This window comes from Ranitomeya variabilis, chromosome 4 (genome assembly GCF_051348905.1).
Source record: "Ranitomeya variabilis isolate aRanVar5 chromosome 4, aRanVar5.hap1, whole genome shotgun sequence".
Taxonomy (NCBI): domain Eukaryota; kingdom Metazoa; phylum Chordata; class Amphibia; order Anura; family Dendrobatidae; genus Ranitomeya; species Ranitomeya variabilis.
This window is the reverse complement of record NC_135235.1, coordinates 705,976,424-706,004,347: the sequence shown is the minus strand read 5'-3', so window position 1 is coordinate 706,004,347 and position 27,924 is coordinate 705,976,424. Positions and strand designations below refer to the sequence as shown.

The following is a 27,924-nucleotide window of genomic DNA, read 5'->3' as shown; positions in this document are numbered from 1 at the left end:
GTATCGGAAAATGGTGCAATTCTTTTATACTTTACATAATAAAGATGAGTTATTTTTACTGACAAATGTTTGTTTTGCATTGTTTATTTTCTGCTGGTATTTGGTTTATCCTATAAAACTCCCATATAATATTCTCATATTCTCACCTTGAATTTAATCTATAAAACTCCCATATAATATTCCATCCTTGAACGCACGCACATATATAGGTTCTCCCCATCTGAGTTATTTTTGATGGTCACAAAATATGATTTTCCTGTAATTCATTTCTCACACTCTAGGTATGATAATCACTTCTGTCTGTGTGGGATTTTTGATGTTTTAAAAGGCTGCCCACTAGTTGGACAACCCCTTCTCATTCCTCATGTTTGGTCCTGTTAAAATAAACAGTTATACAAATCACCCATGCCGGCATCATTTCAGCGGTGTTGGCACTTGCGTTCTTGGGTCTCTTTTGAGGTTTTTATGTCATGTGAGCCCAGTGCCCAATCAGCGCTGGCATCACTGTCCCCACCTTCAGACAAATCGAGCATCATGAGGCAGTCAGAGACCAGCCGCGGCCCTATTTTCCTGATGTTGTTCAATACGCCCAAAAGAACAGTGAAGCTGCTGCTGACTAGGCGCAGAGCTCGTGTGATGTGACAAACTGACATAAGACACGGGACAGTGAATCTCGAAACCACTGAAACAGAGGCTGTATACCAGCAGCCAGTGGAGTAGGAGTGTTTTTATTTGATTGAGGCCAAACATAAGGAATGAGATCACTGAGTAAAAAAAAATTCTAGATATACTGTGTATGTATGTATATATATATATATATATATATATATATATATATATATATATATATATATATATACACACACAGTACAGACCAAAAGTTTGGACACACCTTCTCATTTAAAGATTTTTCTGTATTTTCATGACTATGAAAATTGTACATTCACACTGAAGGCATCAAAACTAATGTGAATTAACACATGTGGAATTAAATACTTAACAAAAAAAGTGTGAAACAACTGAAACACCCTCCATCTCATTGTCTTTTTTAACAATACGTAGGAGAAACGACCTGCGAGCTGAAAGTGCGCATAAACAATCATCGGCACTCTATTAGAAAAAAAGCGATTAGACCTCCCGGTACAATCAGACGTATATAGGCCCCTGTATCATAAGATTTGGGGCACACTACATAGGTGATAAATGAAATTTGTTACTTTGTAAAGTGCCTCCATTTTAATGTTTTTATCTTTTGTATTGTTCTAGTGGTATCTTCATGACCAAGTATTCTCCTGCAGTCGTAGACCTGCCGCTGGATAGAGTAACCACATGGAGGAAGGAAGATCTTTTTCATCTTTTTTGTTCTTTTTCCTAATTTTTTTATTTTTCTTTATAAAACTTTTTGCTAATTTTTTTGAATTGAATCGCCTTGGCATAACTGTCTTTCAATATTATGGTCCATATTCTAAATAAAAGAATCGCATATATAAAACAGCAGCATATGTAAGCTTGGTGTGTTATTAGATACATGGCAATAAATATACTCACTTATATGGATTCTCTATAGATTGAGGTTGTGGCCAGGAGAGGCTATACGTCAACTTGGAGATAGCCTGAATAAGGTTTTCATCCGTTATGTCAGAGTGAAAATTATAGCTATCTAGCCATTATGTATCTAATTGAGAAGTACCTGTACCTTGGGCTTAGCGCTGTATAGTTGCGTATAGAAGGAGGCTCCAACTATTAACAAGAAGATGCTGCAATATATGCTGTTGTATAAACTTTATAGAGGTACACATAAGCTGGCGGTGTGTTTGCCACACTTAAGATGGCGTCGCGGCACTGACATAATGTTAGTGTGCACGCGCAATGAAAATGAAAGTGTGCCTGCATCCTCATTGGCGGACAGTCTATGACTGAGTAACTAGATTCTAACACATGCGCAATAGATCCAGGAGAACGCCGACAACGGCGGAAACTGTGTCCTCCATGTGGTTTCATCTATATGCGGTTTGGTAAGGGATACAATCTATGATTAACATAAATAATATGGAACATATCCCCATAAGAACAAGCTATGAATAAATGAATTAAGTGGGAGAATATGAGAATCTATTTGCACTGTGGCACATTGCACTTTAATATACAGGGATGGCACTATAGATATATAATATGCACATTATGGTAAACTGTATAAATGTACATGTATTTATGAATGGAGATTGTAATATGCAAATCATTGTAAATTATACCTATATAAGCACAATTGTTGGTAACACCCACTGCTTGAAAAAGGCTCAGTGTGAGCCGAAACGTCGCACAGAGATGTGGGTTGAATACAACTACAAACTTTTTTTTACCTTGAAAAGGACTTGGAGTGCTGCCTTCTTTTTTCTAGTTGGTCCATGTGTATATATATATATATATATATATATATATATATATATATATATATATATATATATATATATATATATATATATATATATATATATATATATATATATATATATACACAGTGCCTACAAGTAGTATTCAACCCCCTGCAGATTTAGCAGGTATAATAAGATGCAAATAAGTTAGAGCCTTCAAACTTCAAACAAGAGCGGGATTTATTAACAGATGCATAAATCTTACAAACCAAAAAGTTTTGTTGCTCAGTTAAATTTTTATAAATTTTAAGTAAAGTGTGGGTCAATTATTATTCAACCCCTAGGTTTAATATTTTGTGGAATAACCTTTGTTTGCAATTACAGCTAATAATCGTCTTTTATAAGACCTGATCAGGCCAGCACAGGTCTCTGGAGTTATCTTGGCCCACTCCTCCATGCAGATCTTCTCCAAGTTATCTAGGTTCTTTGGGTGTCTCATGTGGACTTTAATCTTGAGCTCCTTCCACAAGTTTTCAATTGGGTTAAGGTCAGGAGACTGACTAGGCCACTGCAACACCTTGATTTTTTGCCTCTTGAACCAGGCCTTGGTTTTCTTGGCTGTGTGCTTTGGGTCGTTGTCTTGTTGGAAGATGAAATGACGACCCATCTTAAGATCCTTGATGGAGGAGCGGAGGTTCTTGGCCAAAATCTCCAGGTAGGCCGTGCTATCCATCTTCCCATGGATGCGGACCAGATGGCCAGGCCCCTTGGCTGAGAAACAGCCCCACAGCATGATGCTGCCACCACCATGCTTGACTGTAGGGATGGTATTCTTGGGGTCGTATGCAGTGCCATCCAGTCTCCAAACGTCACGTGTGTGGTTGGCACCAAAGATCTCGATCTTGGTCTCATCAGACCAGAGAACCTTGAACCAGTCAGTCTCAGAGTCCTCCAAGTGATCATGAGCAAACTGTAGACGAGCCTTGACATGACGCTTTGAAAGTAAAGGTACCTTATGGGCTCGTCTGGAACGGAGACCATTGCGGTGGAGTACGTTACTTATGGTATTGACTGAAACCAATGTCCCCACTGCCATGAGATCTTCCCGGAGCTCCTTCCTTGTTGTCCTTGGGTTAGCCTTGACTCTTCGGACAAGCCTGGCCTCGGCATGGGAGGAAACTTTCAAAGGCTGTCCAGGCCGTGGAAGGCTAACAGTAGTTCCATAAGCCTTCCACTTCCGGATGATGCTCCCAACAGTGGAGACAGGTAGGCCCAACTCCTTGGAAAGGGTTTTGTACCCCTTGCAAGCCTTGTGACCCTCCACGATCTTGTCTCTGATGGCCTTGGAATGCTCCTTTGTCTTTCCCATGTTGACCATGTATGAGTGCTGTTCACAAGTTTGGGGAGGGTCTTAAATAGTCAGAAAAGGCTGGAAAAAGAGATAATTAATCCAAACATGTGAAGCTCATTGTTCTTTGTGCCTGAACTACTTCTTAATACTTTAGGGGAACCAAACAGAATTCTGGTGGGTTGAGGGGTTGAATAATAAATGACCCTCTGAAAAAAAAATTCACAATTTAAAAAAAAAATAAACAAAGAAATAACATTCTTTTTTGCTGCAGTGCATTTCACACTTCCAGGCTGATCTACAGTCCAAATGTCACAATGCCAAGTTAATTCCAAATGTGTAAACCTGCTAAATCTGCAGGGGGTTGAATACTACTTCTAGGCATTGTGTGTATATATATATATATATATATATATATATATATATATATATATATATATATATATATATATAATCTGAAGCTTGATTAGAAGATTCCCTGACGAAAGGATAAACCTGATCTTTATTAATTCCAATTGTAAAACTATGCCCATAATTCACCCCCTGAAGGTTAGTCAGAAGGTGACTAATGGAGAAAAACATTTACTCCACATCTCAGTATATAGGGTGAGGTGACGTATACACAATCACTCTCCAAGTATAACGGTCAAGGCTAGAAAAGAGAGTGGACCCTCTGGACCGTGGGAAGACCTACCCCTGGGCGAGCGGACCTAGATAGAACCGACCCCTATACAGGGACCGTCAGGGACAGGCCCAGAGGTCACTTACCCACGGTGAAGTACTGAGAGGGATGGCTCACAGAAGGAGAAACAGAAGGCACGGAGAAGCAAAACCGGGAAGACGGAGACAACTGGAGGCAGGAGGCCGGAAAGGCAAGGGACTGTGGAAGAAATAACAAAAGACAACGTAAGAAACAAAAGCAAGCACTAGGGGAATACCAAGGGGAATATGGATAACAAAGAACGGAGAAGAGAGATGCTAAGCACGGAACAGACGGTACTGAGTACAAAGCACAGGAAGGTAGGGCCAGAAGCACAGACAATGCTATGACAAACAGGCACCTAAGCGCAGGAGAGACTGCCTCTTATAGCAGAGGCAGAGACGGGATTGGTTGTGGAAACTACTGACCTTAGACCCCAGGAAGTAGGATTTGGCACAATGCGCCTGCGCTTATTAGCAAAACTAGAGCGCCTGCGCAATCCCTGCACTCCCCCAGAGACCGAAGACACCGGAAGTGAAGAGGAGTTGCTGGCAAGGCTGGACCCGGAAGTGGAACGCCGGGCGCGCGCTGCTGCAGGAGGGGAGAGAGTGCCTGAGCGACGGGAGCGCGCAGCAGCAGGAACGGAAGCCCCAGCCAGAGAGGCAGAGCGGAGACACCCGGGCTCAGTGACAGGAGCGCGGCGGGCAGCGGGAGCAGTAACAGCGCGGCGGGCAGCGGTAACAGTACCCCCTTCCTTACAACTCCCCCTACGTAAACTGGCAAAAAATTTGTTAAGAATACGAGGAGCATCAATGTTCTCCATAGGCTCCCAAGATCTCTCCTCAGGACCAAAACCCTTCCAATCAACCAAGAAAAAATCTTTTCCACGAATTTTTTTAACAGCTAAAATATCCTTCACCTCGAAAACATTGTCAGTGCAAACAGGTTGTGAAGAAAAACTAGATGAAGGATGGAAGCGGTTAAAGACCACTGGTTTAAGTAGAGAAACATGGAAGGTATTGGGAATACGGAGCGAGGCAGGCAATCTCAGCTTGTAAGCGACGTCGTTGACCCGACGCAGAATCTCAAAAGGACCGACGAAGCGTGGACCAAGCTTGTAGGAAGGAATCTTGAGCCTTATGTATCTAGAAGAAAGCCAGACTTTATCACCAGGCATGAAAGGGGGGGAATCCAAACGCTTCTTGTCGGCCAGTCTCTTCATCCTTAAGGAAGCTTTATCAAGCGAGTTCTTAACCTCACCCCAGATCGTGGAAAAGTTGCGAGCTAAAGAGTCTGCGGCTGGGACCCCGGAGACTGAAGAGACTGGTAGAGGCAAACTAGGATGCTGTCCGAATACCACAAAGAAAGGAGTCTTCGCTGACGCTTCACTGGAGTGGTTATTGAAAGCAAACTCGGCCCAAGGAAGCAGATCGACCCAATCATTATGATGAGCATTAGTGAAGTGTCGCAGATAGGCAGCTAAAGTCTGGTTAGTTCGCTCAGCTTGACCGTTAGTTTGTGGGTGATAAGCGGATGAAAAGTCCAGAGACACCCCTAGAAGTTTGCACAAAGCTCTCCAGAAGCGGGAAGTAAACTGAGTCCCCCTGTCAGACACGATGTGAAGAGGGAAACCATGGAGTTTGAAAATGTTCTGGATGAATATCTTCGCCAATTGAGGAGCAGAAGGTAGACCGGATAACGAAATGAAGTGAGCCATTTTGGAGAACCGATCTACTACGACAAGGATAACTGTACATCCGGAGGAACTTGGTAAGTCAGTAACGAAATCCATGGCAATATGCTGCCAAGGTGCCGACGGAACAGGAAGAGGAAGGAGATTGCCAAACGGTAAGTGTCTGGGTACCTTGTTCCTAGCACAGGAAGGGCAAGATGCGACAAACTCATTGACGTCCAGACGTAACGTAGGCCACCAATAATAGCGAGAGATGAGGAGGAAAGTCTTCTTTGATCCTGCATGTCCAGCCACTTTTGAAGAATGACCCCAGGACAACACTCTCACTTTGTCGTTATCAGAGACGAGGGTTTTACCTGGCGGAGGAAGAATCATTTGCAGTGGCGTCACCGTCAGGACTTTGGAGGGATCAATGATGTATGCCGGTTGTTCCACAGTATCGAGGCTGAAAAGACCTGGACAGTGCATCTGCCTTGACATTCTTGTTGCCGGGTCGAAAACGTAACTCAAACTCGAAGCGGGCAAAGAATAGAGACCATCTGGCTTGTCGAGGATTTAGTCTTTGTGCAGTTTGAAGATATGCAAGATTCTTATGATCAGAGTAGATTACAAATGGATGCACAGAACCTTCCAACAAATACCTCCATTCCTCCAAAGCCATTTTGATGGCCAACAACTCTCGATCTCCAATAGTATAATTTCGTTCGGAATTCGAAAAGGCTATAGAATAGAAGCCACAGGGAACCACCCGACCTTCAGAAGTCTTCTGCGAGAGCACAGCTCCGGCACCCGTAGAAGAAGCATCTACTTCCAGAATGAAGGGTTTATTAACTTCAGGGTGATGCAAGACTGGAGCGGAGGAGAAGGACTTCTTAACAGACTCAAAGGAATTCTCAGCATCCGGGGTCCAGGCTTTTGAGCAGGAACTCTTACGGGTGAGAATGGAAAGAGGCTGGATGAGATCACAGATGAGAAATGCGGAATGAATTGCCTATAATAATTGGCAAACCCAATAAACCGTTGGATGGCCTTTACTCCACAGGGACGCGGCCAATTAAGAATAGCTGTTACCTTCTCAGGATCCATCTTAAGGCCGGAGTCCGAGATGACGTACCCGAGGAACGGCAGGGAAGTCTGTTCGAACAGACATTTCTCATACTTGGCATACAAGTGGTTCTATCTCAGACGTTGCAAGACTTGGCGAACACTTCTTCGATGAGATGGAAGATCAGAGGAAAAAACAAGGATGTCATCCAAATATACCACTACACATGAGTAGAGAAGGTCTCGGAATACATCGTTGACAAATTCTTGAAAAACCGCGGGGGCATTGCAAAGACCGAAAGGCATGACCAAATACTCGTAGTGGCCGTCCCAAGTGTTAAATGCTGTTTTCCATTCGTCGCCGGAGCGGATTCGAACCAGGTTATAAGCTCCCCACAAGTCAAGTTTCGTAAAGATACGAGCACCACGAAGACGGTCGAAGAGCTCTGGAATAAGAGGCAGAGGGTACCTGTTTTTAACAGTGATGTTGTTCAACCCTCGATAGTCAATACAAGGACGTAAAGAACCGTCCTTTTTCTTTACGAAGAAGAATCCCGCTCCTGCGGGAGAGGAAGATTTTCGGATGAAACCTCTAGCCAGATTCTCCTTAATGTATTCAGACATAGACTGGGTCTCTGCTGCCGACAAAGGATAGATTCTTCCTCTAGGCGGAGAACAACCGGGAATGAGATCTATTGGGCAATCATAGGGCCGGTGTGGAGGAAGGCTTTCAGCTTCTTGCTTGTTAAAAACGTCCGCATAAGACCAGTACGGAGAAGGTAATCCTTCAGGAACACAGGTGGATTGTGGAGAGGAAACTGGACGAACAGACTGTAGACATCGTGCATGACAAGTGGCACCCCATCGCTGCACATCTCCGGTACGCCAATTAAGGATAGGCTCATGAACACGAAGCCAAGGGAGTCCGAGCAATATAGCGTGAGAGAGGTTAGGCAGAACGTAAAGAGCAATCTTTTCATGATGAAGAGCCCCGATCTGTAATTCTACCTCTTCTGTAACCAAAGAAATTGTTTCTTGTAAGGGTCTCCCATCCACTGAAGCAATTAGTCGAGGAGAGTCCAAAGAGAAGACTGGAATGCGAAGCCTCCGAGTCGCTTCAAGACTGATAAAATTACCTGCCGCGCCCGAATCCACATACGCAACCTCAGAGGAACGACCCTGGTTAGAAATGAGTAAAACAGAAAGAGTTAAAGGTTGAGAGGGAGCAGGAACACCTAGGAAGGCCTCTCTTACCTGTCCTAGGCGGAGGAGTTTTCCGGTCTTTCTGGACAGCTACGTAGCAAATGAGCGGCACTACCACAATAAAAGCAGAGACCCTGAGTACGTCTCTCCTTTCGGCGTTGTTCCGCCATCTTTACTCGATCTACTTGCATTGGTTCGGATGAAGCGAAGGTAGTTGTGGTTGAGACGGGGACTCGAGGACTGCTGGACTGACGGGAGGAAGGGGAAGAAAAATTAGGTCTCCTCTCTCTAGCCGACTCACGAGAACGTTCTTGGAAGCGAAGATCTATGCGGGTAGCGAGCGAGATAAGATCCTCTAGAGTGGTTGGAGTGTCATGTCCGGCGAGCTCGTCCTTAGTTCGACTAGACAGACCCCGCCAGAAAGCGCCTACAAGAGCCTCGTTATTCCATCCCAGTTCCGAAGCCAGAGTACGGAAGCGGATGGCATACTGTCCGACAGAAAGGGAGCCTTGACGTAAACAAAAAAGAGACTCAGTCGTGGAAGCTAAACGTCCAGGCTCATCGAAAACCTTGCGAAAGGTCTCAAGGAAATCCTCTAAGTGAGACACTACGGGATCATCACACTCCCACAAGGGATTTATCCAAGCCAGAGCCTCCCCCTCCAAGTGAGACACAATAAAAGCAACTCTAGCACGATCAGTAGGGTACTGCAGGGGCAGAAGCTCAAAATGGAGCCGACATTGATTCAGAAACCCCCTGCAGAGTTTAGGATCGCCACTATACCGGGGGGGTTTACCCAAACGAGGAGGAGGATGAGAGGAGGGAATAGGAGTGGAATCAAGAGAAGACGCCGAGGCGGAGGTGGCAGGTACCGACTGAAGACTAAACAGGCGATCATCTATAGATGCCATGTAACTCAACATGCGGGTCTGAGTATCTCGCTGTTGGGACAACTCCTGCTGAAGAGTCGCCAACTGGGCGGCATTCACAGGATCCGCTGCTTGCAGAGAAGTTAAGCGTGACTCCATGGTTTTCATGAAAGCCATTATGCGCTGCTGATTATAGCGCAAATGGGCCAGCTCCTTCTGAGCCGAAAAGGGTGTACTAGCGGGATCCATGGCCTGATTGTACTTTAACGGTCAAGGCTAGAAAAGAGAGTGGACCCTCTGGACCGTGGGAAGACCTACCCCTGGGCGAGCGGACCTAGATAGAACCGACCCCTATACAGGGACCGTCAGGGACAGGCCCAGAGGTCACTTACCCACGGTGAAGTACCGAGAGGGACGGCTCACAGAAGGAGAAACAGAAGGCACGGAGAAGCAAAACCGGGAAGACGGAGACAACTGGAGGCAGGAGGCCGGAAAGGCAAGGGACTGTGGAAGAAATAACAAAAGACAACGTAAGAAACAAAAGCAAGCACTAGGGGAATACCAAGGGGAATATGGGTAACAAAGAACGGAGAAGAGAGATGCTAAGCACGGAACAGACGGTACTGAGCACAAAGCACAGGAAGGTAGGGCCAGAAGCACAGACAATGCTATGACAATCAGGCACCTAAGCGCAGGAGAGACTGCCTCTTATAGCAGAGGCAGAGACGGGATTGGTTGTGGAAACTACTGACCTTAGACCCCAGGAAGTAGGATTTGGCACAATGCGCCTGCGCTTATTAGCAAAACTAGAGCGCCTGCGCAATCCCTGCACTCCCCCAGAGACCGAAGACACCGGAAGTGAAGAGGAGTTGCTGGCAAGGCTGGACCTGGAAGTGGAACGCCGGGCGCGCGCTGGTGCAGGAGGGGAGAGAGTGCCCGAGCGACGGGAGCGCACAGCAGCAGGAACGTAAGCCCCAGCCAGAGAGGCAGAGCGGAGACACCCGGGCTCAGTGACAGGAGCGCGGCGGGCAGCGGGAGCGGTAACAGCGCGGCGGGCAGCGGCAGCGGTAACACCAAGCTTTCCGTGTCTACGCGTTTCATTGTCCTCACCAAAGGCGACTCATCAGGAGACTATTTAATATTGACCTATATTCAAGCGAGACTAGACAAAAAAGAACTAAAATCATGTATCATGTTATCCGAAACAGTCAGAAAACTAGCCACATATAGGCAGATCCCAGACTTTATACTATATACTTTGTAAGTTTATAAGCCACTCCAGTGTCAGGAATAGATTGTATGTGAAAATACAGTATATACCGCTCAGGGGACACTTAACTTCCAGATATAATTTCCATATTCATAGTAAATAATTGCACAGATCTCCCAGACATTATGGTTGCACATATCCCTAGTCTTTATAACGATATTGCACTCATTCCTGGACAGACTGAAGCATGGCCATTAGTTAGAAACTGCTAATGATCTTTGGAGCAGGTAAGTTTTCCCTGAGTGGTATATATTGGGCTGTCTGAAAACTGAGTTTAGTCTAGGACAATTTGCCTGCACTACTAATTGACAGCTGTTACATTACCAAACTAAGGCAGTCCCTATAGGAGAAAAAACACAAGAATTATACTGTACCTTCACATACTTTCTATTCCTTACACTGGAGTGGCTTATAAACTTACAAAGTATATAGTTTGACGTTTGGGATCTGCCTATATATGGCTGGTTTTCTGACTGTTTTGGATAACATGATACACGATTTTAGTTTTTTTCCCCATCTAGTCTGGCTTGAATATAGGTCAATATTAAATAAAGTCTGCCGATGAGTCGTCTTTGGTAAGGACGATGAAACGCGTAGAGACGGAAAGCTTGGAGAGTGAGTGTGTATACGTCACCTCACCCTATATACTGAAATGTGTGGTATATGTTTTTTCTATTAGTCACCATCTGACTAACCTTCAGTGGGTGAATTATGGGTATAGTTTTACATTTGGAATTAATAAAGTTTAGTTTTATCCTTTTGTAAGCATACATGAGGAATGACTTGAGACAACCCTTTTAAGAAGATCCAATTTTGGTTAAGACTATTCCAACATTATGAACATAAAAATGGCTTCTCCTCTATTTGACATCTTTGATGTTTAATAACAGTTGATTTCCAAGTAAAATATTTCCCACATTAAGAAAATCAAAAAGGCTTCTCCTCTGTGTGACGGCTCTGATGTCTAACAAGACGCTCTTTCAGGTTAAAACATTTCCCACATTCTGAACAGGAAAAAGGCTTCTCCTCCGTGTGACTACTCTGATGTCTAATAAGATGCTCTTTCCGATTAAAACATTTCCCACATTCTGAACAGGAAAAAGGCTTCTCCTCTGTGTGACTGCTCCGATGTCTAATAAGATGCTCTTTCCGATTAAAGCATTTCCCACATTCTGAACAGGAAAAAGGCTTCTCCCTTGTGTGAGTTCTCTGGTGCTTAACAAGATTCGCATTACAGTTAAAACATTTCCCACATTCTGAACAGGAAAAAGGCATCTCCCCTGTGTGACTGCACTGATGTCTAACAAGATGCGCTTTCTGGTTAAAACATTTCTCACATTCTGAACAGGAAAAAGGCTTCTCCTCTGTGTGAGTTCTCTGATGTGTAACAAGAATCGATTTCCGGTTAAAACATTTCCTACATTCTGAACATGAAAACGGCTTCTCTCCTGTGTGAGTTCTCTGGTGCTTAACCAAATCTGATTTCCATTTAAAACATTTCCCACATTCTGAACAGGAAAAAGGTTTCTCCCCTGTGTGAGTTCTCTGATGTGTAACAAGAAGCGATTTCTGGTTAAAACATTTCCCACACTCTGAACATGAAAAAGGCTTCTCCCCTGTGTGAGTCCTCTGGTGCCTAACCAAATCTGATTTCCAGCTAAAACATTTCCAACATTCTGAACATGAAAAAGGCTTCTCCCCTGTGTGGGTTCTCTGGTGTTTATCAAGATTTGTTTTCCATTTAAAACATTTCCCACATTCTGAACATGAAAAAGGTCTGTCCCCTGTGTGAGTTCTCTGGTGAGTAACAAAATGTGATTTGCATGTCAAATATTTCCCACATTCTGAACATGAAAATGACTTCTTTGCTTTAGGAGCAGTTTGTTTTTTAATGCCTCTTTTGTGACTTTGATTTCCCTTAGTAGTCAGTAATGAATTAGAAGACAGGACCTGTTTCAAAGGGTCAGCTGACAGGTCATTGCTGTGAATGGATGATGATATATCTGAAGTAATAGCATTCACTTCAGTTGTATCTTGTAGGATCTCAAGATCATCAGATTTAAAAATTGAAGATGTTAGCTGTCCTTCTGATCTCCTGGTACAGTCAACTGCTAAGATAAAAAACAATTATTATTTTTTAATAAAATATCCTTGAGTTTTATATTTTTGAACATTTCTAATTAAACTGTCCATAAAAATGGCAAACTATGTAAAAAACTTTATTTACCAAGACAATAACAGTTCACAGTCTAATAGAAAACATTAATAGATGAATCAGTAGTGCATGGTGTTCAACTGTTTGTTCATTCTGCCTCCCAAATATAGAATAAAAAGAAACCAATCAATGTTATGTAGGCAAAAATAATACCAATTCTCATCTCACAAAAAACAAGTCTAAACAGGTCCATCATCTGCCAATGGAAAAACATTAGGCTATGTGCACACATTGCGGATTTTGATGCGGATCCGCAGAGTTTTTGGATGCGCGGAATTGCATCAAATCCGCAGTGTAGTGCACAAGCAATATTAGTCAATGTGAAATTGACATTTGTTGTGCACATGCTGTGGAAAAAAAAGGAATTGCAGTTTTTTTCCCGCAGCATGTCAATTCTTTTTGCGGATTTGCAGCGTTTCTGCACCCGCACCCATTGACTTCCATTGTGCCAGGCCAATCCGCAGCAAAGTCGCAGGTATAAAAAAAGATCTGCGGATTTGCCGGCGAGAAACGCTGCAGATCGGGAGGGGGAAGAGTGTGGGCAGAGACTGTGTGTACGGAGAAGATGTACGTGTCTGTGTGCGAGTATTTGTGTGTATCTGTGTGTGTGGCTGTGCGGGACTGTGTGTGTGTGCACAGCTTTGAGTAGGCAGGCATCTTCCGATCGGACTACGATTCCCATCCGGCTATGCCTGCTACAGTAACAGGAAGCCGGATGATGGCACAGTAGTAGTCCCATCATCCGGCTACTGTGTTCAAGTGTATAAAAAAAAAAAAAAAAAAAAACACAGTACATACTCACCATACACCTAGTCCCCGAAGCCTTCGATCACCTGTAAAAATAATTAAAATAAAAAAACAACAGTATACTCCCTGATCCGATGTAATCCATGTAATAATGAGCGTCTGACAACGATCTCCCATGGAGACCTGTCACATCGGCAGATGCGACCGCTCTCCAGGGGCTCCGGTGATACAGTGAGAGGAGGTAATCCTCCGCACTGTATCCCTCCGCCATGAGTTCAGTATAGTTCATACTGTCACTTGCGACACCGCTGCGTGGGAAAATTCTCACGCAGAGTTGCCGTAAAGTGAGAGCCTGAACTCAGGTAACCTTTTTAGTGATGCACTGCAGGAGCTATTGTCGCCTGTCAGTGTGTCACTGGAGGCCTATAGAGCTGTCACATCTCCTGATGTGACAGCTCTATAGGGGAGATCGTCGTGGGACTGTCGTTATTAAATGGACTGCATTGGATCTGGGAGTATTTGTGTTGGTTTATTATTTTTTTCTTTTTTTTGCAGAAAATCGAGGGCGTCGGATGGATTGGCAGAACAATAAAGATGGCAAAACTGTGTAGTGTTTTATTTCATTAAAATACTTTTTCCTGGCTGTGTCTTTGTTTATTTAACCCATTAACAACTATAGCATTAGTAATGGATAGGTATCTTATTGACACCTTGATGTCACCTTACAATTCAAAGGTGGTATCAACTCCCAACTACTACCCCATATGCCACCGCTACATGGCAGTGGGAAAAGAGGCTAAGTGCCGGAATTGGTGCATCTTATAGATGCGCCATTTCTGGGGCGGCTATGAGCTGATGTTTTTAGCCGGGGGACAATACCTATGACCCCTTCCTAGGCTACAAATATCAGTCTGCATAGCCATTTTTTTTTTTTTTTTATAAAGTAAACAGATATTGCGTTTAAGGCCGGGGTCACACTTGTGAGAAACTCGCACGAGTCTCTTGCATGAATACTCGGCACTGCCGCCGGCACTCCTGACCAGAGTGTACGGCTGCATGTATTTCTATGTAGCTTACCACTCCTGTTCCGAGTGCCGACGGCAGTGTCGGGTATTAAGGTCCGAGACCCCGGCCTAACACAGATTTTGTGTGTGTGTCTTTATTTCACTTCTTATGTACCATTTTATTATGTTTATTCCTAAACATCGGGTTTGGTATTACCTATCTATAGATCTATCTATCTTTCTTTCTGTGTGTGTAAACATTATTGTTCAATGGAGTATGTAAATGAAGAGGTTGGACAAGAAATTACATCACAATTCTTTTTTTTTTTCTTTCTTTCAATAACTGATCTCTATTTAGCTTTCAAAAACGCATACAAATCCGCATTTAAAAAAATGCATGAAAATCCGCATCAAATCCGGGCGGATTTTTACCTGTGTTTTCTGCCAAGAGATGCAGAATCTGCGCAGAAAATTTCACAGGCAATTCTGCAACGTGTGCATACGCCTGTAGTGATTAAATATACCGTGTGCACTACCGAGTATGGTGCACGGGTAGGTTCCCAGACCGTGATCAATTAGTAATACAAAACCCGGCACTCAACTTATTGGTGTGAAGAGGCAATAGATTTATTGTGTCCCAAATCCAACATAAACGTTTCGGTCTCGCAACGAGACCTTCATCAGTAACTGAAACAAGTATATATACATAATCAAAAAGTTGGGAAAATACAAAACATATAAAAAAAAAACAAACAAAAAAAAAACAACAAAACCAAAGTATATACAACATATGCAATGCACATGATTATGGCAATTTATGGTGATGAGGTCTATTAGTGTGGAGGAGTGACCTATATCGTGGCACAGTGGTAGTACAGTGATAGAGAAATACATACCGTAATTTGGGATGTTGTAAAGAAAAGATGACTATATAGCCTGTCTGGGAGTAAATATAGACCGGGGTGAGAAGAGGTAACAGAGGGTGTCACACAGATGGATAAGAACATGTTATGGTACCTACCAGTACGTTGGGATAATATAATGTGGAATCCCCAATGCAGGGAGAAAGGTTTTGGCCTGGAAATGGAAAGGGGAAAAGGGGATGCCTGTAGTGCTGGCTCTGGAAAATAGCTTTCAGTTTGGGGGAAAAAAAAGAGAAAAGTAGTATAAAAGTAATTACCCTTATGTCGGCCCTTGTCGCGGCATCCACCGCTGTATGGTAGGTGTAGAGGGGAGGGCCCGGAGGCTAAATTTATACTCTATGCGCTAAAGGGGCGTAGAAGGTGTGAGCGCTTTGCCGCTCAGTGAGCGGGCAAGGATGGGCGGAAGTGACCCGCCGGAAGTGGTGGGTCACATGGGTGGTGGCCTGTGATCGCCATCTTGGAGGTGGAAAGGTAGTCATGAATGCCGTACTGCGCATGTCTGGGGGCGCAAGTCTATGGGCGGTCTTAAAGTGCTTAAGGTGCATGACGATAGGCGGAAGTGACGCACTGGAAGTAGCGGGTCACATAAGCGGTGGCCTGAGATCGCCATCTTTGAGGTGGAGCAGTAGAGATAAATGCAATACTGCGATATGTCAGGGGGCGCAAATGTATGGGAGGCCTGGATATACTACAAACGCATGACAGTTGTCATGGTTCCAATGTGCAAAAGAAAATAATAAGTACCTCCTTGGTGCATCTGACTATGATGGTGTGAGCGGTTGTAGAATGTGTATCATGAAGGTCCTATGAGGGATGATATGTGTGCTAACCGGAGGAGGACTTGTAAAGGAAGGATAGTTGGAAAGTAACCCCATTAGAGATGTTAAGGTGCGCATGGTAATAAAGAAAGACCCAGACAGAACAGTGACAACTGTTATGATTGGTGTGAATAGTTTTATTACCTTATAAGTTGGGTATAACAGATAATACCGTGAGGTAATACACCAGAGACAAATAGGTGTAACATGAAGACAGAGGGACGTGACAATCCTGAGCAAGGTGATGATAAGTGAGTGGAACTGTGCCCGTGATCCATAGTGGTGGCAAATTCAATAGAGGCGACTCTGGAAGAACAAAGAAGAGTAAAATAATAACATTGCATATTACACTTCAGTATAACTTATACAAATGCCATAAGTTCATAATCGCGGTTCAGGCCTCTGGGAGAAAGGGTTTCCAGAGTATGTATCCAGAAGGCCTCTTTCTTTTTGAGTAGAGTGACTCTGTCTCCTCCTCGTCTAGGAGGTGGTACGTGATCTATCAACTGGTACTTTAATTGTGAGACAGTATGTCCCTGTGTGTGGAAATGATAAGGGATGGGAAGGAGAAGGTTGCTGCAACGGATAGTGCTTTTATGTTTCGAGATCCTATCCCTCACCGATTGTGTTGTTTCGCCAATGTAGAGTAGTCCACATGGACATTTGATGAGATATATGACATAAGAAGACTCACAAGTGAAAAAATTATTAATGTGAAACGTTTTACCAGATCTGGGATGTTGAAAAGTGTTCCCCTTTTGAATGTTATTGCATTGTGCACAATGCAGGCACGGATAGGTGCCGGTTTTGGGTCGTGAGAGGAAGGTCTGTCTATGTGGGTGCTCGGATCCAATATCCGCTCTGACTAGACTATCTCTCAGGTTTGGGGGTCTCCTAAAACATGGTAAGAAAGGCTCTCTGAATTCTGGTATCTCAGGGTGGGCTGTAGACAGAAGATGCCAGTGCCTTCTGATGGTTTTATGGAGAATGAATGAGAAGGGGTGGTATGAGTGGACAAAGGGGATACGGTTCACTGAGGTCCTCTTAGTTAATCGGGGAGGGGGGTCCCTAGATTCCGTCAAGAGAGTCGGGGGGTAACCCTTCTTCTGAAATTTCGTGGTCATGTCTTGGAGGCGTGCCTCACAAAGTGTGGCGTCCGGAACTATGCGTTTAACTCTTTGGTACTGTGACAAGGGAATGGAACGTTTGGTGGAAGGTGGGTGAAAACTTTGATAGTGTAGCAGGCTATTCCGATCAGTTGGCTTTGTGTAAAGATCGGTAGATAGTAAGCCTGCTGAATCCTTCAGCACCATAGTGTCCAAAAAATTGATGGCATTCTGATCATGACTAATGGTGAACTTTATGCCTGGCCAGGCATCATTGAGGAACAAAAAGAATTCCTGCAAGGACTCCAATGAGCCCCCCCACATGCAAAAAATATCATCTATATAACGTTTCCATAGTGTAACGTTGTTAATGAACAAGGGATGCTTATAGATGATTGAGGATTCAAAAAGTGCCATATATATATTAGCATAGGGGGGCGCTACATTGGAGCCCATTGCTGTGCCCCGTGTCTGTAAGTAGAAGGAGTCCTGAAAAAGAAAATAGTTATTATACAGTACCGTAGACAGTAAGTCTATGCAAAGATTGATTTGTTCAGTATCAAGTCCTGCGGTAGTAAGAGACTGGTGTACTGCATTGATCCCATTCAGATGCGGGATGGACGTGTATAAGTCTTTAACATCTAGGGTAACCAATATAGTATTGGAGGGTACTCTGTGTAAGTTCCTGATGCAATTAAGAAAGTCCCCCGTGTCCAAAATGAAAGAAGCTGATTTTTGAGTGATTGGTGTTAGTATTCTCTCAAGGTACCGTGATAGTGGTGAAAGAACAGAGTCAGTAGAAGCTACTATTGGCCTACCAGGGGGATTGGCTAAATCTTTGTGAATTTTCGGTAGGGTATAAAAAACCGGTGTTATGGGGTTCTTCTTTCTTAAAAAGTCACTCGTTTTGGAATCTAGAATGCCCAAATTGGAGTATTTGGTAATGATTTTTTCAATTTTGCCCCTGATTTCTATAGAGGGGTCCCTTGGGAGTGGATTATAAATGGAGGTGTTATTCAACTGGCGATGGATCTCCGTAACATAATTTGCTTTGTCCATTACGACTAAGGCACCCCCCTTGTCTGCCGGCTTAATGACGAGGTTGGGGTCCTTCTGCAATGTTGCTAGTGCCTGGTGTTCTGCCACTGAGAGATTAGAAGGATAGTGCAATCTACCTTTCTCAATGTCATCTCGGATAGTGTGGAACGAGTCACGAACGAAGCCAATGAAGGCCTCTACAGCGTGGGAGCCCTGGGGTGGGCGAAAGGTACTTTTTTCACGGAGGCCCAATGTATTTATGGACATGGGATTAATACAGGGGGGTGCGGGGGGAATTGGAGAGGAGGCAAAATGGGTTTTAAGCCTTAGTGAACGAAAAAACCATTGTAAATCCATTTCTAAATCAAAGGTTTTACATTGTGATGACGGACAAAATGACAAACCTTTTTGTAATACCCCAAGTTCTGAAATCCCTAATGATCTGGACGAAATATTAACTACTAATGATTCAGTACCTTGGATCTCGTGATCCGCATCTGGTCTGGAATGTCCCGCCTTAGAGGAGCTCCGTCTTGTTTTCTTTTTGGAAAACGTCTTCGCAGCGAAGACGTTTTCCAAAAAGAAAACAAGACGGAGCTCCTCTAAGGCGGGACATTCCAGACCAGATGCGGATCACGAAATCCAAGGTACTGAATCATTAGTAGTTAATATTTCGTCCAGATCATTAGGGATTTCAGAACTTGGGGTATTACAAAAAGGTTTGTCATTTTGTCCGTCATCACAATGTAAAACCTTTGATTTAGAAATGGATTTACAACGGTTTTTTCGTTCACTAAGGCTTAAAACCCATTTTGCCTCCTCTCCACAATTCCCCCCGCACCCCCCTGTATTAATCCCATGTCCATAAATACATTGGGCCTCTGTGAAAAAAGTACCTTTCGCCCACCCCAGGGCTCCCACGCTGTAGAGGCCTTCATTGGCTTCGTTCGTGACTCGTTCCACACTATCCGAGATGACATTGAGAAAGGTAGATTGCACTATCCTTCTAATCTCTCAGTGGCAGAACACCAGGCACTAGCAACATTGCAGAAGGACCCCAACCTCGTCATTAAGCCGGCAGACAAGGGGGGTGCCTTAGTCGTAATGGACAAAGCAAATTATGTTATGGAGATCCATCGCCAGTTGAATAACACCTCCATTTATAATCCACTCCCAAGGAACCCCTCTATAGAAATCAGGGGCAAAATTGAAAAAATCATTACCAAATACTCCAATTTGGGCATTCTAGATTCCAAAACGAGTGACTTTTTAAGAAAGAAGAACCCCATAACACCGGTTTTTTATACCCTACCGAAAATTCACAAAGATTTAGCCAATCCCCCTGGTAGGCCAATAGTAGCTTCTACTGACTCTGTTCTTTCACCACTATCACGGTACCTTGAGAGAATACTAACACCAATCACTCAAAAATCAGCTTCTTTCATTTTGGACACGGGGGACTTTCTTAATTGCATCAGGAACTTACACAGAGTACCCTCCAATACTATATTGGTTACCCTAGATGTTAAAGACTTATACACGTCCATCCCGCATCTGAATGGGATCAATGCAGTACACCAGTCTCTTACTACCGCAGGACTTGATACTGAACAAATCAATCTTTGCATAGACTTACTGTCTACGGTACTGTATAATAACTATTTTCTTTTTCAGGACTCCTTCTACTTACAGACACGGGGCACAGCAATGGGCTCCAATGTAGCGCCCCCCTATGCTAATATATATATGGCACTTTTTGAATCCTCAATCATCTATAAGCATCCCTTGTTCATTAACAACGTTACACTATGGAAACGTTATATAGATGATATTTTTTGCATGTGGGGGGGCTCATTGGAGTCCTTGCAGGAATTCTTTTTGTTCCTCAATGATGCCTGGCCAGGCATAAAGTTCACCATTAGTCATGATCAGAATGCCATCAATTTTTTGGACACTATGGTGCTGAAGGATTCAGCAGGCTTACTATCTACCGATCTTTACACAAAGCCAACTGATCGGAATAGCCTGCTACACTATCAAAGTTTTCACCCACCTTCCACCAAACGTTCCATTCCCTTGTCACAGTACCAAAGAGTTAAACGCATAGTTCCGGACGCCACACTTTGTGAGGCACGCCTCCAAGACATGACCACGAAATTTCAGAAGAGGGGTTACCCCCCGACTCTCTTGACGGAATCTAGGGACCCCCCTCCCCGATTAACTAAGAGGACCTCAGTGAACCGTATCCCCTTTGTCCACTCATACCACCCCTTCTCATTCATTCTCCATAAAACCATCAGAAGGCACTGGCATCTTCTGTCTACAGCCCACCCTGAGATACCAGAATTCAGAGAGCCTTTCTTACCATGTTTTAGGAGACCCCCAAACCTGAGAGATAGTCTAGTCAGAGCGGATATTGGATCCGAGCACCCACATAGACAGACCTTCCTCTCACGACCCAAAACCGGCACCTATCCGTGCCTGCATTGTGCACAATGCAATAACATTCAAAAGGGGAACACTTTTCAACATCCCAGATCTGGTAAAACGTTTCACATTAATAATTTTTTCACTTGTGAGTCTTCTTATGTCATATATCTCATCAAATGTCCATGTGGACTACTCTACATTGGCGAAACAACACAATCGGTGAGGGATAGGATCTTGAAACATAAAAGCACTATCCGTTGCAGCAACCTTCTCCTTCCCATCCCTTATCATTTCCACACACAGGGACATACTGTCTCACAATTAAAGTACCAGGTGATAGATCACGTACCACCTCCTAGACGAGGAGGAGACAGAGTCACTCTACTCAAAAAGAAAGAGGCCTTCTGGATACATACTCTGGAAACCCTTTCTCCCAGAGGCCTGAACCGCGATTATGAACTTATGGCATTTGTATAAGTTATACTGAAGTGTAATATGCAATGTTATTAATTTACTCTTCTTTGTTCTTCCAGAGTCGCCTCTATTGAATTTGCCACCACTATGGATCACGGGCACAGTTCCACTCACTTATCATCACCTTGCTCAGGATTGTCACGTCCCTCTGTCTTCATGTTACACCTATTTGTCTCTGGTGTATTACCTCACGGTATTATCTGTTATACCCAACTTATAAGGTAATAAAACTATTCACACCAATCATAACAGTTGTCACTGACCTGTCTGGGTCTTTCTTTATTACCATGCGCACCTTAACATCTCTAATGGGGTTACTTTCCAACTACCCTTCCTTTACAAGTCCTCCTCCGGTTAGCACACATATCATCCCTCATAGGACCTTCATGATACACATTCTACAACCGCTCACACCATCATAGTCAGATGCACCAAGGAGGTACTTATTATTTTCTTTTGCACATTGGAACCATGACAACTGTCATGCGTTTGTAGTATATCCAGGCCTCCCATACATTTGCGCCCCCTGACATATCGCAGTATTGCATTTATCACTACTCCTCCACCTCAAAGATGGCGATCTCAGGCCACCGCTTATGTGACCCGCTACTTCCGGTGCGTCACTTCCGCCTATCGTCATGCGCCTTAAGCACTTTAAGACCGCCCATAGACTTGCGCCCCCAGACATGCGCAGTACGGCATTCATGACTACCTTTCCACCTCCAAGATGGCGATCACAGGCCACCACCCATGTGACCCACCACTTCCGGCGGGTCACTTCCGCCCATCCTTGCCCGCTCACTGAGCGGCAAAGCGCTCACACCTTCTACGCCCCTTTAGCGCATAGAGTATAAATTTAGCCTCCGGGCCCTCCCCTCTACACCTACCATACAGTGGTGGACGCCGCAACAAGGGCCGACATAAGGGTAATTACTTTTATACTACTTTTCTCTTTTTTTTTCCCCCAAACTGAAAGCTATTTTCCAGAGCCAGCACTACAGGCATCCCCTTTTCCCCTTTCCATTTCCAGGCCAAAACCTTTCTCCCTGCATTGGGGATTCCACATTATATTATCCCAACGTACTGGTAGGTACCATAACATGTTCTTATCCATCTGTGTGACACCCTCTGTTACCTCTTCTCACCCCGGTCTATATTTACTCCCAGACAGGCTATATAGTCATCTTTTCTTTACAACATCCCAAATTACGGTATGTATTTCTCTATCACTGTACTACCACTGTGCCACGATATAGGTCACTCCTCCACACTAATAGACCTCATCACCATAAATTGCCATAATCATGTGCATTGCATATGTTGTATATACTTTGGTTTTGTTGTTTTTTTTTTGTTTGTTTTTTTTTTATATGTTTTGTATTTTCCCAACTTTTTGATTATGTATATATACTTGTTTCAGTTACTGATGAAGGTCTCGTTGCGAGACCGAAACGTTTATGTTGGATTTGGGACACAATAAATCTATTGCCTCTTCACACCAATAAGTTGAGTGCCGGGTTTTGTATTACTAATACATACGCCTGTAGTGGCTCAAAGGCTGTTGAGAAACAACAGGGTTTCTATAAACCAATCCAGCAAAATGTCATCGCTGAAAGCGGTGCCTGCGCAGTAACATCTATAAGTAAGAGATAGATGCTACTGGACAGACGCCGCCGGTGTCATTTTGCTGGATGTCATTTCTTTTCTAAGCCTCACAATAGCCACAATATTATAGGCATTATCAACAATAATATCAATAATATCAACACTATTATATGCATTACGTAAAATGCATAAGCCAATACAGATGAATATGTAATCAGAGCACCACTCAAAACCTCGCCTCGGAGCACGAGAATCTCATTAACTAAAAACTACAAATAAAGATTAAACAACAACCACAAGACGGATTTCATCACAGGTATCATTGTAATCAGTATAACGGCGCTGACCTGACAGTGTCTGTAGGTTACTGAGCACAATCCTGCTGACAGGTTCACTTTAAATTTAGATCTCAGGCATTTGGAAGAGGAGATGGAGAGCTTTTTTAAGACTATCAGTTACACACTCACATAAGTGAAGCAGGCCGATCCCACCACAATCAAACTATCCTACAGAATGAACAGGTAAAAAAAAGGCAGAATAAAAAAAAGTATGTTACATCCCCAACAATAATGTATGTACGAGGGGAGAACTCCAATACTAAACCAGAGTTGCACTCATTTATGGTAGACCATTGGAGCTACTGTGAGTCCTGACCAGTAGAGTAGAGAAAATAATATTGCTCATTTCAGGAGAGCTTGTGCAGTAAGGTGAATTCCTTAGGATCGAAAACATAATGTCATTTAGGACGTGAAGTGAATCCATGACACCAGGGCTCGAGCCATGCCAACACATCTCCTGCAGACATGAATAAATTTATATTAATAATAATAATAATTTTTATTTATATAGCGCCAACATATTCCGCAGCACTTTACAATTAAGCGGGGACATGTACAGACAATAAATTCAATACAAGTTAAGACAATTTAAACAGTGACATTAGGAGTGGGGTCCCTGCTCGCAAGCTTACAATCTACAAGGAAATGGGGGGACACAATAGGTGAAAAGTTATCGTTATTTCAGGTCTGGCAATTATGGTAAATAGGGATTTTCATATAAAGCTGCATGATCCGGTCATCAGCCCGTGTTGCAATAGTCAAGTATCAAGTGCAGTTATTGTGTGCATGGAGGGTGTGGAGATAGATGGATAGTGGGGTGCAGATCCAGAATAATATTTTGAAGGAGGGAACAGGGCAAAATTAGTTTATTGAGTAGTTGATGTGGTAGGCTTGTTTGAAGAGATGGGTTTTCAAAGCGCGCTTGAATAGGTCGGGGCTAGGTATCAGTCTGATCGTCTGGGGAAGTGCATTCCAGAGAGCTGGCATAGCACGAGAGAAGTCTTGGAGACGGAGGTGCGAGGTTCGGTTTACAGGGGATCTTAGTCTTAGGTCAGTTGTAGAACGGAGGGCACGTGTAGGGCGATAGACGGAGATGAGAGAGGAGATATAAGGCGGTGCAGAACTGTGGAGGGCTTTGTGGGTGAGAGAGATGAGTTTATACTGGACCCTGTATTGAATGGGTAGCCAGTGTAATGACTGGCACAAGATGGAGGCATCGGTGAAGCGGCTGGACAGAAATATGACCCTGGCTGCCACATTCAAGATGGATTGGAGAGGAGAAAGTTTGGTAAGAGGGAGACCGATCAGAAGAGAGTTGCAGTAGTCCAGACGAGAATGAATAAGAGCGACAGTAAGAGTCTTGGCAGTTTCAAAGGTGAGAAAAGGTCGGATTCTGGAGATGTTTTTAAGATGCAGGTGACAAGAGCGAGTGAGTGATCGGATATAGGGAGTAAAGGAAAGTTCGGAGTCGAATATGACCCCAAGACAGCAGGCATGCTGCTTGGGAGTTATGGTTGAACCCTCCAGGGTTATTTCGCTGTTAGGTACAGTGAGGTTAGTAGAGGGGAGAAACACAAGAAGTTCAGTTTTGGAGAGATTTAGTTTCAGATAGAGGGAGGACATGATGTTAGAGACAGCAGACAGACAATCCTTGGTATTTTGAATTACTGTAGGTGTGATGTCAGGGGAAGAAGTGTATAATTGGGTGTCATCAGCATAGAGATGGTACTGGAACCCAAATCTGCTGATTGTTTCTTCAATAGGGGCCATGTATAGAGAGAAGAGGAGGGGGCCTAGGACTGAGCCCTGCGGAACCCCGATAGTAAGGGGATGAGGAGAGGAAGAGGAGCAGGCAAAAGATACAGTGAAAGAGCGGTCAGAGAGGTAGGAGGAGAACCAGGAGAGGGCTGTGTCCTTGAGGCCTATAGAGCGGAGAATAGTGAGGAGGAGCTGGTGATCCACAGTGTCAAGTGCGGTAGATAGATCCAGGAGAATCAGCAGGGAGCAATGACCTTTGGATGTAGCTGTTATTAGATCATTAGAGACTTTAGTGAGGGCAGTTTCAGTGGAGTGTAAAGAGCGGAAACCATATTGTAAGGGGTCGAGAAGAGAGTTATCCGAGAGATTGCGGATTAGACGGGAGTGGACCAAGCGTTCCAGGAGTTTCGAGATGAAGGAAAGGTTAGAGACAGGTCTGTAGTTAGCAGTGCAGTTCTGGTCCAGAGATGGCTTTTTAAGTAAAGGGGTTATGATGGCATGTTTAAATGAAGAGGGAAAGATACCTGAAGAAACAGAGAGGTTAAATATTTTTTAGTCAGGTGAGTGGTGACCACTGGTGAGAGAGACTGCAGGAGATGTGAAGGAATGGGGTCACTGTTGCAGGTTGTAGGCTGAGCAGAAGGCCGAGCCATCAGCCACACACAGCTTATATCATGGCACAGGTGTAATGTATTTATGCAGTTTATCACAATCCTGTTTGAAGTTAGTCGGTTTTAAAAGAAAGAAGTCAGGATAAAGGGAAACTCTGCCATTTTCTGCGTATTTTGCACATGTAAGCCTCCGTATGGCAACCGTACCGCGAGATTTTCTCGCCGGCTTGCAAAATGGACATATAATGGATCCATGGGCTCAAATATTCGTGAAAAAATATATACAGTTATATATATATATATATGTGTGTGTGTGAGACACATATACATATATAATATATATATACACTCACTGGCCACTTTATTAGGTACACCATGCTAGTAACGGGTTGGACCCCCTTTTGCCTTCAGAACTGCCTCAATTCTTCGTGGCATAGATTCAACAAGGTGCTGGAAGCATTCCTCAGAGATTTTGGTCCATATTGACATGATGGCATCACACAGTTGCCGCAGATTTGTCGGCTGCACATCCCTGATGCGAATCTCCCGTTCCACCACATCCCAAAGATTTCATGTTGTTTACGCCAAATTCTGACCCTACCATCCGAATGTCGCAGCAGAAATCGAGACTCATCAGACCAAGCAACGTTTTTCCAATCTTCTACTGTCCAATTTCGATGAGCTTGTGCAAATTGTAGCCTCAGTTTCCTGTTCTTAGCTGAAAGGAGTGGTACCCGGTGTGGTCTTCTGCTGCTGTAGCCCATCTGCCTCAAAGTTCGACGCACTGTGCGTTCAGAGATGCTCTTAGGCCTACCTTGGTTGTAACGATTTGAGTCACTGTTGCCTTTCTATCAGCTCGAACCAGTCTGCCCATTCTCCTCTGACCTCTGGCATCAACAAGGCATTTCCGCCCACAGAACTGCCGCTCACTGGATTTATTTTCTTTTTCGGGCCATTCTCTGTAAACCCTAGAGATGGTTGTGCGTGAAAATCCCAGTAGATCAGCAGTTTCTGAAATACTCAGACCAGCCCTTCTGGCACCAACAACCATGCCACGTTCAAAGGCACTCAAATCACCTTTCTTCCCCATACTGATGCTCGGTTTGAACTGCAGGAGATTGTCTTGACCATGTCTACATGCCTAAATGCACTGAGTTGCCGCCATGTGATTGGCTGATTAGAAATTAAGTGTTAACAAGAAGTTGGACAGGTGTACCTAATAAAGTGGCCAGTGAGTGTATATATATATTCATATTTCATGCAGTGCTAGATAGCAGAAAAGCCGGTAATTCAGTTGCCAGCTTTTGCCAAGTCCTTACCGAACCCAATTTCATATCCGTTATATTTTTACATATTCCTCACCAATAATGTTAATGGTTTGTGTGTGCAAATTTTGGAGCTGTGGATGTTAAAATAAAGGGTTAAATCACGAAAAAAAACTGGCGTGGGCTTCTGCGCAATTTTCTCCGCCAGAGTGGGAAAGCCACTCTCTTCCCACTCCTCTGTAGCGGTGCGATATGTGGTGATAAGGGGTCAATGTCACTTTGCTATTGTAAGGTGACATTAAGGTGACACTCCCAGGAAGAAGCGAAACGCGCGTCGGGGCTGGAAGGATCAGCGGGCCACATGGCCGAGCATTTTGTGACAGACACAGAGCAGGTAATAAGTATGGGGCATGGGGTGCTCTCGCTACCTATGGTATGACAGCAGTAGCACTTCCACTTCGATATTTAGTGCAGGGAGTTTATTCATTTATGGTGTAGGGTCATTGTGCAAGCCCACGCCACAGTATTTGCATGTTTGCAGCTAACTACATGCGCTTTATCTTACCCCTGCTAGTATAGTCACAGGACTAAAATAATGTATGTGTTTACATCTTTACATTAAATAGGAAGTGCATGGAATTTTGATTGTCTATGGTATAGGCTCTTGGTTAAAGTCCTACCTCAGTATTTAGAAGATTGCATGCGCTTCTTTCAATCCCTGCTAGTATATTTAGAGGACCATAGCAAAATATACGTGTATTTCTACATCCTCATGCATGTTCCCTTCAATTCCTGTCTCTGAAAATTATATGTCTGGCTCTAGCTGACCGCATCCAATTCTATTGGTTTGTTTTGAGGTACCTTATTGACGGTTCTTGTTTGTGTATATGCTTTTAATTATTTGTAATATAAACTCAGTTTTAACAAAAAAAAGATTTTTTGAGACACTTCTTTGAACACAGTCCATGTAGCTGTGGTTCGGTATGTTTTAACCCCTTTCTGTCAGCTGACGGAATAGTACGTCAGCTGGCAGATCCCCTGCTTTGAGGTGGGCTCCGGCGGTGAGCCCACCTCAAAGCCGCGACATGTCAGC

At 43.8% G+C, this 27,924-nt stretch overlaps 3 protein-coding genes across 4 annotated transcripts in view; 1 reads left to right on the top strand and 2 right to left on the bottom strand.

Annotated features, from left to right (window-relative positions):
* Positions 1 to 27,924, top strand: part of LOC143766503 (uncharacterized) — a 264,909-nt gene that overhangs the window by 145,376 nt on the left and 91,609 nt on the right. The window lies entirely within an intron of this gene.
* LOC143766521 (uncharacterized) overlaps positions 1 to 27,924 on the bottom strand; it is a 336,611-nt gene that overhangs the window by 304,275 nt on the left and 4,412 nt on the right. The gene's annotated exons all lie outside the window — the stretch shown is intronic.
* Positions 11,364 to 27,924, bottom strand: part of LOC143766535 (uncharacterized) — a 20,431-nt gene continuing 3,870 nt past the window's right edge. Inside the window, exon 4 of the mRNA XM_077254298.1 lies at positions 11,364 to 12,610. Coding sequence (XP_077110413.1) covers positions 11,427 to 12,610 — 1,184 coding nt within the window. The 3' untranslated portion in view covers positions 11,364 to 11,426. The remainder of the gene's footprint in view (positions 12,611 to 27,924) is intronic.